Source organism: Pygoscelis adeliae, unplaced genomic scaffold (genome assembly GCF_000699105.1).
Source record: "Pygoscelis adeliae isolate BGI_AS28 unplaced genomic scaffold, ASM69910v1 Scaffold54, whole genome shotgun sequence".
Lineage (NCBI taxonomy): Eukaryota > Metazoa > Chordata > Aves > Sphenisciformes > Spheniscidae > Pygoscelis > Pygoscelis adeliae.
The window spans coordinates 3279599-3294456 of NW_008824982.1; the positions used below are offsets into that span (position 1 = coordinate 3279599).

Genomic DNA, 14858 nt, shown 5'->3' on the forward strand with positions numbered 1-14858 from the left:
CTGCCTCCCCGCCTCCTCAGGCGCGGGCAGGCTGCAGGCCCCCTCCCCTCTCCCACCCAGGCTTTCTCCGCCCCGAGCGACCGCCGCCCCCGCTCCTGTGGAAGGGGACGGGGCGCTCTTCCCGGGCAGGCTGGAGGAGGCGGGCCCTGGGGCGCGCCCCCGCGGTGGTCCCCCCTCTCGGGCTTCTCCGGGGGCTCCCCAGGGATCCGCCGAAGCCGTTTCGCTGGGGCGATGTGGAGCTTGATCAGACAGGCGGGCCTGCTGCGCTGCTGGTCGCTGCTTAATCCGCGTTACTGTGTCCGCTAAAATTCCCCCTCCCCAAATCTGTAAAGGAGTCAAAATCTAATTAAATGCTTATGAAGTTAGGCATTTCTTTCGGAAAAAGTAAAACTCGCGTGTTTCCCTGACTCTAGTGATTGTATTTAATTCCTCTTTCTTACGGCTTTGTCTTGAGCAGCTCCGCCCTTTGTAGCATCTTTGTCTTACCGAGGCATCGTTTTCTCACTGCACAGTATCCTGTGGTGACGTGTCACCACCATGCTGAGCATTGTCAGGTGATTTTTTTTTTCCTTAATGGGAAGCAATAGTTTGAGATGTTTTTAAAACTGTTAGCACTATGCATAAAAACATAGAAGTCGGTAGAGATCCTGCATGGCAGCCCTCTGTTGAGGCATTGCTGTCTTATCCTTAAGTGGTAGGTATTTCCAAATCTAGTCCCTGTGCAAATAGGCACAATCAGGTGGATTGTGACTCTTTAGGCATTTGGGTTAAAAATGTCAGCTGGGTTGTGAAAACCTGAATTTTCTGTACCAAAATATCGCACCATACTTGGGTTAAATGAAATTATGTATATTTAAACGGGAGTTCACACGCAGAATTTAATGGTCTAACAAAACCTCATATTGATTCAAACTCCTATCTTTTATGCTATCAATATGTATGAACTTTGGTTCCGCTAGTACAGAGTGATATTTAGAGAGATGATACTTAACTGCTTAATCTCCTGTACAAATTCTATGAAATGATCATAGAAGTGGTAAATCTGTATGAGCTAAGCTTCCAGGCTGATATGCCTGTACATAAGTGCCTAGACCACTGATAATATCCTGCTAACGAAGTACTGTCAGTGTTCATTTTGCTTTAATTAACATTTTAAACACAACTTAATGGATTAGCCAGTTAGGCTTTAATTACTAGCTGAATATAGTTAACTTAAACATTTTTAATTATTGTCAAATAGTAAGTGACAGTATAACTATAGGTTTTAATTCAAATACTTGCATTAATATATACTGCGTTTTCAAGTGCATAAACAGCCTTCCTGATAACTGGTGTTTGTAGTGCATGAAGAATCCCTGTATACTTCCTCTTGGTTTTGAGTGTTTGTTTCAATACAGAGAAACTCAGCTAATGGTCTTTTAGATAAAATGATTTACATGAGCGTGTAATCTTGACTAAGTCAGATTTACTGTGGGTAACTAACCCTCGTCCTTTCCTTTAAAGCGCCCAAACAAATCAGGGTTGTGTTTTGGGGTTGTTTTTTTTTTTGTTATCCCCCACCCCGATGGCTTTAAAGTGTTGATTTTCTTTCCACATTTAAAACCACAGCTAATCAGCACTTAAAGCCTGTATGATAGTTCTTATAGGAGAAATCTGTCTGTGCTGATCTTTAAGGATATGTCAGTATAAACACAGTTTATCCAGAGAAACAAACTGTGAGGGTGAGGTAGCAGAGGAGTCAGATGTAGTGGAGTCTGTGCTAGTGCAGACTGTGCCACGGCCAGCAAAACTACTCCTCTTTTGTCTGGGAGGGTGCTGCTGCCGGCATTGCTTCAGCTGTGTAGCTTCTCTGCAAGGCCGCATGTTGTACCATGCAGAGCTGCTCTGGGTAACTGGCCTTGGTGTCTGGCCTCATGCCTTTATTTCTTCTGGATTTTTTGTGTGGTGTTACTGCTGGTTGTAGCTCTGCCCTACTGTGCGCTGATCAGGCGGTGTTTCAGTTTAGCAGTTTTAAGAGCAAAGATGAGCCTGTTGGAGATGGGGGGTGGGAGGTGGGGGGAAGGCCTTAAGAGCACTGTCATCTCACCAAAAGTCTTCTGATCCTGACGACCTAGATTGGTCAGGCAGTGCCGTTTTCACTCTGCTGGGTCTTGCCTCTACTGCATTGTTCCCTGAAATAGCTCAGCTGCTGTTTTGCTCGCTTTAATATTCTATCAAGGCAAAGATCTTGATTGAATCAGTTCCTTTAAGTGTATGAATAAGGGATGATGTAGCGAAAACCTGACTAGGCCCAGCGGGGGGCCTAGTGTTTTTGCGAATCCTTAATTCAGTATATAATCATTTAGTCATTACCCCAGTAAGAAGATTATGTTTGATATTAAAAACTTGTTCTGTGTGTGTGCATCAGGGGCAGTAACACTTGACTTTCAGTGGTTTTGTGGGATTTTCTCTCTTCTCTCTCCTGCAATATTCATCTGGTAATAGAATCATAGAATCTTTAAGGTTGGAAACGACCTCTAAGATCATTGAGTCCAACTGTCGACCCAACACCACCATGCCCACTAAACCATGTCCCTAAGCACCTCATCTACACGTCTTTTAAATACTTCAGGGATGGGGACTCAACCACTTCCCTGGGCAGCCTCTTCCAATGTTTAACCACTCTTTCAGTAAAGACATTTTTCCTCACGTCCAATCTAAACCTCCCCTGGTACAACTTGAGGCCATTTCCTCTCATCCTATCACTAGTTACTTGGGAGAAGAGACTGACCCCCACCTTGCTACAACCTCCTTTCAGGTAGTTGTAGAGAGCGATGAGGTCTCCCCTGAGCCTCCTTTTCTCCAGGCTAAACAACCCCACTTCCCTCAGCTGCTCCTCATAAGACTTGTTCTCCAGACCTCTCACCAGCCTTGTTGCCCTTCTCTGGACACGTTCCAACATCTCAACATCCTTCTTGTAGTGAGGGGCCCAAAACTGAACACAGTATTTGAGGTGCGGCCTCACCAGTGCCGAGTACAGGGGCACGATCACTTCAGTGATTGTGTTATGTGTTCCTCCTGCAATTTCCACTGCTCTAGAGAATGAAGTGACTGGTTTAGCAGTCATGAATTAACTTGTCTGCCCAGCTGCCTGCTCCCAGAATAGGTGTGTGGGTCATCTTTTCTTATTTTGCCTTGGTGAACACCACTGAGCTGCTTATTTTTCTCAAAAACGTGCAGGGATGTGAGTTGGTTGGTAGGTCCAAAAGTTACCGGATGGCAATAGGTTTATGCAGTCGTGACTTAGTAACTGTTGTCCAAGCTTCCTTAAGAAAGCAAGCTCAAAACGAATTGCAGAGTAACTGTCTGCATCTCTGACTAAGCTGGCCTTCACCTGGGGAGCTAATATTAAGCTTTGATTTGTGTAGTAGTATCCTACTGTTTGTACTGTAGTATTTTTTTTTGTAGGAGGCGTGCTCTGAATTTAGGAAGAAAGAAAATGACACAAACTGTCCTTGCCTCCTCTGCTGATAAACTCAGCTCCGTGGGCCAAATGTTCTTTGCTCTCTGTTCTTTTTGAAGTCTGTTACTTGTTAGAAGTGTGTTTGCCAGTGGTACAATAATACTATTTTATTGGAATGGTATGTATTTTATTCTGTCTTGCTAAAAGAAAGAGGGACTTGGACTGTAATGTGATTCCTTGTAGAAATGGCCAACTTATGTAAACAGTATCATTTATCAGTAGGTCTCTTGTTCAGAGATGTGCATGATCACAGCTTGTAAGGATGAACTGTTTTAAAAGCTGGTGTTGGAGCTCAGACACACAAATGAGGCATACTGCCTCATTTGAGGCACATTGTTTCCCAGTGAGGGGAAGACAGTCATCTTTATTTCGGTCACTGCAAGCCTCCCCTGTGTCTAGAAACATGCATTCCTCTGTGTTCCCCTTGATGCACTCAGGAGGAAGCTGCTTGAATTACTTAGGTATTTAGCAAACAATTTTAACACTGGGATTCTCCAGAGAAGTGACTTTTATGTAAGATGGTCCTTGCACCAAATTTTCTGCAGCAGATGAACCTAGGCTTATATTCAACTCTGCCAAATTCAACCTTTTATTCAACAGTATCTTCAAAAATATTAATGCAGACAGAATTAGTTCAAGAAAGCAATTTTTTGAACAGAGAATAGAAAGGTTATTTGTGTGTGTGTGTAGGAAATAGTGTAATACATTAGTACTATAAAATCCTAATGAATCCTAAGTCAATATTTGCCATACATTTCCTGCTTACTAAGCATAGATGCCCTTAATGTAGTTGCTTGCAGTCATAGAACAGCCTCGAAGGATCATCTGGTCCAACCTTTCAAAGGAAGGGAAGCCACCTAGATGAGGTGATCTAGCACCCTGTCCAGTCGTGTCTTGAAAACCTTCAGTGATGGGGACTCTACCATGTCCTTGGGGACGTTGTTGCAGTGACTGATTGTTCTCACTGTAAAAAATTTCTTTCTTACAATGAGATGAAACCTCTCTTGGAATCAACACCTTCATACTCTTTGTGCTATAATGATACTGAGTGGAGGAGGCGGTAAAAAAGGGCAATATAATATCTTTGACATACTGAAATAGTTATAATGAGAATCTAGCTAGTTTCGCTTTTTTAGCAAGACAAATTTAATAGTGAAGTTTGCTAATTTAAAAATGATTCTGTAGCATAGTGGAGTGAAAATTCTTGGCTCTTCCATCCTCGAAAAGGAACACAAGTACAAAAAGAATACCAGGAAAGTATTTAAAAGACCCAGTTTGTGGGTCCAGTGTGTGGGTCCGGTTGAACCTGTAAGAACAGCTAATCTGAGCCTTTTCCTGAGGGCTTCTCAGGAGGCTGCCAAGAGCCTTGTTGCAGTCTGTCTGCTCTTCCCTGCAAGCCCTGGGGCCTTCCTGGTAGCGGCGGCGGACTGCTGGCATTTTTGTTTGTCATATGACTAAACTTTTAACAACCCTCTCTGACACAAGCCAGTCATACTGGATGATTGACGTGCACTGGTCATGTGGCCGTGTAACCAGTCATGTTCATATGTGACTGACTGGGTGTCTTTCATGCGGTGATTAACACCTCCTGTGGCTTTCGTCACATGGCGGAGGTGTCCCTGCATGTGTGCTGGGGGAGAAGCTGGGTTTTAGCGCCCTTCAGTATCTTTGTCAGAGGTTGCGTGGTCTGTTGTAGCTCAGATAGGGCAGCGCTCGCTTCGTAACTTTACCTTAGCTGAAAAATATGTGGCATCCAAACCCTAGCTGTTAACTGCTCACTGGGATTTCCCATGTCTTCTAGGCAAAATAATTTATTTGTAAATTAAAAAAACCCAGAAAACAAACCATTTTGATTGTACCCTTCCTCTTTTGGCTTACGTTTACTTGTGGAACCTTGCCCTTCTTTCGCTTCCTGAATTGTCACTCGGCAAGTGGCAGAAAATTGCGAAGGGGTGAAGTACGCTTCCCGCTTCCCACCCCCGGGTGAGATAGCACTATCTGCTCCCTTTCCTTCTTCCCACAATTTTCTGTTTAAGAGTTAAATACAGGTAAATTTTGTCCTATTTTTCCCCCTCGTAGTATTACGGCTGTACAGCATTCCTGTTCACTTTTGCTGTTGGTATTTGGTAGCAATGATAATACATACACTGTGTGTTTGCTTTGTTCTTGTGGTTTGTAACTTTTACATTGCATAAGTTAATTTTGCCAGCTAACAGGATTATGTGATACGTGAGTAGCTGCTAAATATGCAATAATTTGCAACCTAAGCTTTATGCTATTTTACCTATTGTTTGTGCTCCAGTAATGCTTATGGCCCCAGTGAGGATTGTGGCCCAACTCTGCCAGATGCTGAAAATGTACCTAGATGGCAGTTGTGCTCAAATTTCTTTTCTGCGGTGTATTTGTTTAATCTCTGCAGCTGTGGAAGGGAGGATGTAGTTGTTAACTAAAAGCAATTCTTGCATCTCATTTAGCTGAAATGAAATAAAATTCAAGAGAACAAATGAGCCTGAATCCAGTCTTTATTTCCTCTGAATGGATAAATGATTACTTTTGACATAGCACTAATTTCACTCCGCAGCGGTGCCAAGATTGTTACGGGGCTCTGTAATGTGTTGCAGCGACTTAGTCTACACTAGTGATGAGATGCATAGGATGAGTCATTTTCCATCATAACTTCTGATGATCTACACAGCCTGATTAAATATTGAAATCTAGCAATGCAAAACTTTTTAAAGAATTTGTTTTATGTTCTGTCTCTCTGTCAGATACCGTGCTTATGTGGAAGTGCCCCGTGCTTGCTCTGCCGATGCTGCCCCAGTGGAAACAACTCCACCATAACTCGGCTGGTTTATGCATTCTTCTTACTTCTTGGCGTGAGTGTTGCCTGTGTAATGTTAATACCAGGCATGGAAGAGCAGCTGAAGAAGGTCAGGTTACTTCTTTGCTAGCATGTTTGGTAGAACAAATGTCTCAGATAATTGTAAATGACATCTTGAAAGCATGGGTTTTCTTTGGAAATACGTAATTGTGCTGCCACCTGTGCTTCACAGTCACCGTTAATTTGACTGTAGGTCAAATAAACAAAGAACTCGTGGGACAGTCACTGCATAGATGAAAAGCACTATTTAGAAATAAAGTTGCACCTCTTCTTTAATAGCTCAGAGCAGAAAAAATAAAATCTTGTATCAAACAAGAAAATGTAACTTATGTATGTGGAGTTTTAAATTATATGTTATTGAGATGCTTGTATTTGTGGCACTTGATTGATTTTGATTGCTGTTAGTAAAAGAAAAAAATAACCACAGTCTAAGATATGTCTTTTAGTTTAATTGTGTTGTACTAGTTAAAAATCTATTTTAAAGTCTGCAAATGCGTAACAAAAATAATTCTCACTAATGATAGTAGCATATTTTTCACTTAAGGAAATTAGGAAGTGCTTATAGGATTTTACAGTTTATTAGTTATATGAAGATACGGTACTGCGTCTAAAATTACAGAATGATAATTTGAGTTATGGGAGAGCTTATAGGTTCACTGAACTCGGGTTGCATGTGCTTTGGTTCTGTTAGTCTTCGTTTTGCTGTCTTTAATTTTTTTCTAGTAGATAGTAACTTCTGTTAGGCATGCTTTTGATTTTCTTCCCCCCAAATGATTAATCTGTAAATGTTTATTTCAGTGTGGTATAGTAACCACGTTACAGCTTCAGTGAGAGCCGTGTTAGTCATCTAGGAAAGAAAATTACAGCCTTCTGGAGTACGATTTGACTTCAGAAAGATGTTGCTCATGTCCTGGTAGTGACTGGAAAGGATATTCTCAGCTGTTTCATATGGAAGTTACAGATGAAACTGTAACTGTAACTAGATGAAAGTAACATGTTGTTGATGTTACTTTTTGAGGGGAGGCTTTTTCTGTTTTAGAGAGATGTGAGCAGGCTGCCTTCTCCTGGCTATGTCACGAACCTGATAGTAACTGTCAAGTCAAATTTACCAAATCCCAGATCTTTTGTTTAGCTCCTGATTCAGATCAACAGGTGAAAACTGCATTTCTTTGAGAAGTTCTGAAATTGCTAATAACACACCCCACCCCACCCCCCGTTAATAAGATTTATTTTTGTTTTTGTTTAGAATTTGCCTATGCGGGATTTTTTCCCTTGAATGTGTTTAATATTCTGGTTGGACTGTAACTAGCAATGCAGCCCTTCAGTATCATATTTTCTAGCAATTTTAATAGTTGCATAATGTTACAATATTAATGAATTGTATATTAATAAATTGCTAATACATATTTACTCACAGGAGGCCTTTTACACATCACTGAAGTGTCTTGTATTTATCACAGATCCCTGGATTTTGTGATGGAGGGATGGGAACAACTATTCCTGGTGTGCACGGCCATGTGAATTGCGATGTACTAGTTGGTTACAAAGCCGTGTACCGTGTGTGCTTTGGTATGGCCATGTTCTTCCTTCTCTTCTCCTTATTGATGATCAAAGTGAAGAGCAGCAATGACCCAAGAGCAGCGGTGCACAATGGGTAAGATACAGAAATGAGAACTGGGGTGGGCGGTGTGTCCATATGAGATACAGCTACTGTGAAAGTAAAGCCTGTGGCTGAGCACACTGGTCAAATCTACTGTTCCACAAACAATTAATTTCGTAGTAGCTAGAGGAGTGTTGTTGCAGTAGAGGGCGTTCAAAGTTATTAGAGTTCTTAGACATGGCAGATTAATTTTTGCAAGACGAAAAGATACACATGGCTGTCACTTTTCAGAGCCTGAACTCTTGACAACGGATAATCTGTCCAGAGGTTTCCCAACATTAGAGATTCTGCTTTTGTCCGAAGATGACAAAATTCAGAGGTGAATAATGGTAACTAAGTTTCATTCCACTGAGATTTTTTTCAACAAATAGAAAGATTAAAAAGCCTCATCTGTCCTCTAGGAATTACATTCCTCTTCACTTTGATGTTTGTAAGGGCTTGCTCGTTTCTGAACAGTTTTATTTTAAAGATCGTAACAGTTATATGTATTTATATAGATGTATAACATATCTCTTCCCCCTCTGCTATCTTTTCTTCAGTCTCCCCTCTGCATAAAGAAGAGTGAGTTATGTATTTAGTTTCTGAGCTTTCCAGTAAATTTTTCTTTTGTATTTCATTGTAGTTAGGATTATCAGATGGAAGATAACAGTGGAATTTCAGCTTGCGGGTTGACACAAGTGGTAGTTTTCATCCAGGCTCAGCCTATGTGTAATGTAGCTTCTTGAACCAAGGAGATGTAAATATTTGTAATAGGGCACGGCACTAGAAAGCATAAAACCATTTATGGTGCCTAGTCTTGGCGGTGACAGTGATTGCTTAGACTACTGCTTTTTCAACATGATTATTTTTAACAGAAGCTATGAACAGCTAAGCCATAAAAATGAAGAAGTCATTTTACTTTATATTCAGTATAATAAGATTAAACGTTTCTAGCATAAAATGAGAAAAAACTTCAATGATTTCTGTAGGGGAAAACAAAATAATTAAGACTGAGCAGAACATTGCTTTGTTTACTTCTTTTGTTTGTGTCGGTCTAAAGAAAAAGAGGCCGGTACAGTATTAAGATGCGTTAGCAGCAGTAACTTGGCTCAGCCTTCCCCTCCGCCCTGCTTTGTTCAGGAGAGCATACTTGTTACAAGCAAGAAGAAAATGGTTCAAGTACATTCTGTATCAACACTGTGTGTTTTTACAATAAAAGACACCTTTTACATGATGTGGAATCTTTTTACCTAAAACCGCTTCTTAAGTGTTTGGGATCTTCTTGATACCCTTATCTGGAGTTGTGCTCTCCAGTACAAATTTTGGAACTATTTATGCAACCCATTGCAGTTCACTCTTCTTAGCCAATCTAGCGTCACTGCTAGGATAAAAGGAAAAATGATACTCGTTAACTAGTAGTTAGTGCTAAAATATTTAATAATGTTGCTTCCAACACTTATGTAATGACTAGTTGCTTCAATAGCATGCATTACAGGTAGCTTTATGAAAACTATGGCTTCTGATTTTTGAAATTGTATGTGTCTTCAGTAATACTTTGCAATGTCATCTTTCTGTCAGTGATTTGAAATATTCAGGATATTAAGTTTTTCCATGTATGTGTACTAACTTTTTCATGCTTGCATGCAAGTTAAGCCCAGTAATGTGGTCCAGCACCAATGTTCACCTTCTTTGCTTTTTAACAGCAGTCAGAATGGTTTCTTGCCTCAGGTTAATAATAATAATAGGAAAAATCAGTTATAATGTATTCACAGGATTGTTGCTGGCTTGCACAGAATGCATAGCAACTGTGGGTGTTATTTCAGATGAATATTGTTTTCAGCTGTCATGCACGTTATATGGGTAGAGTGTTAAGATCCCTTAAAGTCTGGAATGAGAGATGAAATTTTTACAAACTTGAACCTGTTCTTATTTCTATAATTGAGAATGACAGTGATTTAAAAAACCTAAAATTCCACATGTGGATTCAAAAACTGGTTTTAGTGGGGTATGTATTACACCGTAAACGTTATAAGTTAATTCAGCTTTCAAACCGGGTTTAGTCAGTTCTCTATATCCCAGGGAATTAGTCCATTTTTCCCATATTCTGCACTTCTGTCATCTCACATAGTTCCTCTCCACACAGTTGGAATTGATTCCTCTGGTCACCATCACCTGATTGTAACAGCCAGAAGGAGAGATTAAACTTGCTCAAAGTATGGAAAAATGACAAGAGAGAGAAAACTTGAAAACCGTGCAAGTGTTTGACATCGCAGGGGTGTGGTACATGTCTCTGGGCTATATTCATTTTTGAAGTACGTGTAGATGGTACAGTGCCTATATTTGGAGCTGCCTGTCACTGTGATCAGAAAAAATATTCTTTGCCTTCTTATAGTTTTGTTGGCGTAACTTTTTGACTTGAAGTTCCCTATGCAGGGTATATTTGTACACAGTCTGTATTTGGGGTGAGTTGGTGTATCTTTGGTGGAAGATATTTCCTTGTCTGCTTTCTGGGAAGCATCTGATCTGTTTTGCTTGTCCATGAGTATGTATCTTTTACTGGAGAAAAAAAACAAACAAACAAACAATGCTACTGCACTGGAACAGGGACTTAGAATTTGATTGTGTCCTTTCTGTGAAGGATAAATCCTTTGCTTTTGTTGTTGTGATTAAATCCTCATCAGATGTAGGCCTAAAGAGTCTGAAGTTAGGTGGGAAGAATCCAGGCTTTTGTACATCTCTCTCTTGTAGGAAATGAATCAAGACTGGTAGGGAACTCCAGCATAATGTCTCTGTCATTGTAGACACCAGATCTTCGACCTTTTTCGTTTTGATATTAAAAACAGGTAGGGATTTTTTTAACCCGATTTTCTGATTTGTAGGCAGTTCAGTAATCTCACTGCTCTAGTTAAAAACCTTCTTAAAAAAAACCAAACAAAAATACCCAACTCACAATTATATTCCACCCTGGCTTCATTTGTAATAAGTGAGTGAGATATCTCTGGGAAATGTGTCCAACTCTGTGTCAGTCTAGCACAGTTTAAGCATAATTTTCTGGACAACAAAAATCTTGGGCAGATGAAGTAGGATAAAAATTAAAAGAAGTGAGTTAAGAATGAGTGAATTAAAAAAAGAAACAAACACTTACGGATGTGTATTCTGTATACTTTCAAGTTTTTGTGAATTAGATCAGACTTCAGCAGTTGCCTGACTTTTTTTTTTTAATTTCCCTTTAGATTCTGGTTCTTTAAATTTGCAACAGCACTTGCAATTAGTGTTGGAGCTTTCTTCATACCAGAGGGACCGTTTACAACTGGTAAGGGAATATTGTCTTCCACTGTATCATGGTGCAATCATAACTGGTTTTAAAACAGAACTAAGTGCATGCTGATGTCTTATTGTTTTAATTGTAGCTGTGTAACTATAGCACTTTTATGTATTTAGGGACGTTAAGACAGGGTGGTAAATTATCTATGGTTCTGAGCTGCTTTTGTTTATTTCTCTTTTAGTGTGGTTTTATGTAGGTATGGCTGGAGCATTCTGCTTTATTCTTATTCAGCTGGTCTTGCTTATTGACTTTGCCCACTCCTGGAATGAATCTTGGGTTGAAAAAATGGAGGAAGGAAACTCAAGATGCTGGTATGCAGGTAAAGGACTGTACTACAATCAAGCTTTAAATTTCATTGTGCATTACGTTAAATAAGTTATTCACCGAGTAGTGCATTTTACCAGAGCGCAGAAGGGCTGCTTCGTGTATAAGTATCATTTTCTCAGATGGTGTAGTTCAGCTCCATTGTCTTGCTGTCCTTTTGATGTCAAGTTAAATAAAGAGGGGGAGGGTAGAGAGAGGGGCAGCAGCCTCTGAGTTATAAGATCTAATCCCTGGAAGCAGGGCATCAGTTTGTGATAGCAGAGAAGTCGCAATTGTGGGGTTTGGGGATTTTTTTCAGCCACAGGTTTTGTTACACCTCAGCGCAGATTAAAAACAAACTAGTCTGTTACTGCTTCATGTTGAGCGTAAGCATCTCAAATAATTGTTTTTTCTTTCTGTCTGCCGGTCAGTCATTCTTCGAAGGTATATCCTGAGTGAAAGGCCAAGATAGTGATGGAGAGTACAAGTCATCTCACTGGAGAAATGATATGTTAATTTTAATAAAACGTTTGAGATGTGATAATTTAGGTGCTTTAAAAGACAGCACACCCTGTCTTTGTGCAATGGCCTCTGATGTTTTTAATAAGATGGAATTTGGAAATAAGATTTTGTTTTTCCTTCTGTTGGAGAAGTAGTCCTTCAGTTTCTTTTTTTTAAGCTTTTAGCCAAAGTGTATGTAGTATAACAGTATTCCTTCATACTTGCTCTTCTTGGTTGCTGTTAGAGCACTGGAGGATCAAGTATGGCTTCAGGCTTCCCATTTGTTGTGTTCTTTCTTTTTAAGACCTCAGAGTATTGAGAAGAACTTACTTCCTTTACATTTCAATGCCCAGAGCCGCTCTCTAATTGTCATTGTATACCGTATCCAAAACCCTGATAATCGTGCAATATTATTTAAATTTTAATACTCTCCATTATTAACCAGTTTAACTCTGTTTTTGGCTCTTTTCACAGCTCTGCTGTCAGCTACAGCTGTCAATTACCTGCTGTCTCTAGTAGCTATTGTCTTGTTTTATGTTTATTATACTCATCCAGAAGGTTGTTCTGAAAACAAGACATTCATCAGTGTTAATATGCTGCTCTGTATTGGTGCTTCTGTAATGTCAATTCTGCCGAAGATTCAGGTATAGTTTTAAATCTGTTACCTTTTAGGGGTTTTTTTTGTGTTATCAGTCCTAGAAACCTATAATATTATTGTGCCCGAGACTTTTAATTGCCTAACTTCGCTGTTTCGTGACTACTTCGTATAGGAATCTCAGCCAAGATCTGGTTTGCTGCAGTCTTCTGTGATCACAATTTATACGATGTATTTGACTTGGTCAGCTATGACCAATGAACCAGGTAAGTGTAGTAGCAATATATGGCTTTTTGGGTAACCAGTTCAGCAGTAAACTTTATCATTACTGTTTTGCAAGGCAATATTACAGTGGGGTACTATAATGCATGCAAGTTAGAGGCAGGACTCACTAGTTTGTGTTCTCTTCACCCCCCCCCCCCCCAAATAGTTCTTCCAAAGATAATGTGTTTTTTCACTTGCTCTTAAGTTTTATCGTATGGAAGAATTCCAACCTATTATTGGCAGGACTGCAGTATTCTAAGGCTTAGACTTTGCAGATTACCACAACTCTTCCAAGGTGTCTGGGAGGTTCATCTCCCTACCAAGTTTCAAGTTTCTTACCTGGTGACTGAGATGCTACTGATTATATTTTTCTGAACTGAGGATTTAAAAAAATGTATTAATAAATGGTTTCAATGTTTCTTGTGTCTGAAAACAGCTAAGCATCTCTTAAAAAAAAAAAAAAAGGTTTTTCAGAAATTCTGGTGATTAAAATAAACTGCCAAATACTGATTTTTTTTTTTTTTTTTTTGTTTTTGTATCTTAATGATGGACAATCTTTTGTGCTTCTGTGTAACAGCATACATATGAGTCATACCTAATTCCTGCAGTAATTATGGGAAATAAGATTGTCTGCTACTTTCAGCTGTTTCGTCTGTGTTACCTGTGGATGCTGTGAGTTGGGAACTGTTGATAATACGAAACTGACTTTGTAGCATTCTTTTCCAACTCTGAGATGACTCTGGTACCCCATCTATAGAGTATATGTTTGTCAAACCGGGTTTCTAGTGGTAGAATTTCTAAAGTTTAATATGCAGAGCACTTTTATTGCATCTAATTATATGAGACGGAACAGTAAAGCAGTTGATGCATATCTTATATAAGTTTAAAATCCTTTTATCTGCTCAGGGAGACAGATTTTTATGCTACGTACTGTCATTTGCCTGCTTTAGAGAGACTCAATAGGCTAAAATTAGATTCAAAGCTTTTTTACTTCAAGACTGTCACAGTCACAAAGTTCCTTTCTATTACTGTGTATTCAGCATGGAAATGTAATACTAAATATTTGTTCTGTTCTTGTTTTATGTAAGTTCTAATGTAATTTCCCCCACAGATAGGCGCTGTAACCCAAGTTTGCTGAGCATCATTGGTTACAACAGCACCACCGTTCCGACCCAAGGTCAGGTAGTTCAGTGGTGGGATGCACAAGGAATCGTAGGACTGGTTTTGTTTTTGCTGTGCGTTCTTTATTCAAGGTAAGATTCCTTTAAAAGAATTCCTACTAACTTGTATTACTTCTCATTGTCAGACTAGTATGTCTCTACATACTAGACTGTATTTATTTGGGTAACTGTACTGTGTCCTTTCCTGTCAAATACAGCATCCGAACATCCAACAACAGCCAAGTTAACAAGCTGATGCTGACCAGTGATGAATCAACGCTGATAGAGGATGGAATGCCCAGGAGCGACGGCTCCCTTGACGATGGAGATGATGTTCACCGAGCCATAGACAACGAGAGGGATGGAGTTACTTACAGTTACTCCTTCTTTCATTTCATGCTTTTCCTGGCATCACTGTATATCATGATGACGCTTACCAACTGGTACAGGTATTCACGTTTGATAATATATTGTGCTAATAATGAGCATACAAGATGCTATCTTTTGCTGGACAAGGAGGCGTAAGTGGTGTGCTGTGAGGAATGTAGGTCTTGAATGGACTTCTCAAGGGAAGGTATACCGTTTAATCTATATTAAATGAATTGCATTTGAAAATTGGAGTAGCCAACCTTGTTCACAAGTGCCTGTCATATTTTCTAGGCTAGTTCTCATGATTCACAGGACTGCT

The 14858-nt window shown here is 39.8% G+C and overlaps 1 protein-coding gene across 1 annotated transcript in view; it reads left to right on the forward strand.

Moving 5' to 3' along the window:
* The first annotated feature begins 493 nt into the window (after window positions 1-493).
* SERINC1 (serine incorporator 1) overlaps window positions 494-14858 on the forward strand; it is a 17381-nt gene continuing 3016 nt past the window's right edge. The window contains exons 1-9 of the mRNA XM_009325651.1: window positions 494-554; window positions 6271-6432; window positions 7844-8037; window positions 11256-11335; window positions 11529-11666; window positions 12626-12795; window positions 12922-13012; window positions 14122-14263; window positions 14389-14619. Of these exons, the coding sequence (XP_009323926.1) occupies window positions 6397-6432; window positions 7844-8037; window positions 11256-11335; window positions 11529-11666; window positions 12626-12795; window positions 12922-13012; window positions 14122-14263; window positions 14389-14619 (1082 nt within the window). The 5' untranslated portion in view covers window positions 494-554; window positions 6271-6396. The remainder of the gene's footprint in view (window positions 555-6270; window positions 6433-7843; window positions 8038-11255; window positions 11336-11528; window positions 11667-12625; window positions 12796-12921; window positions 13013-14121; window positions 14264-14388; window positions 14620-14858) is intronic.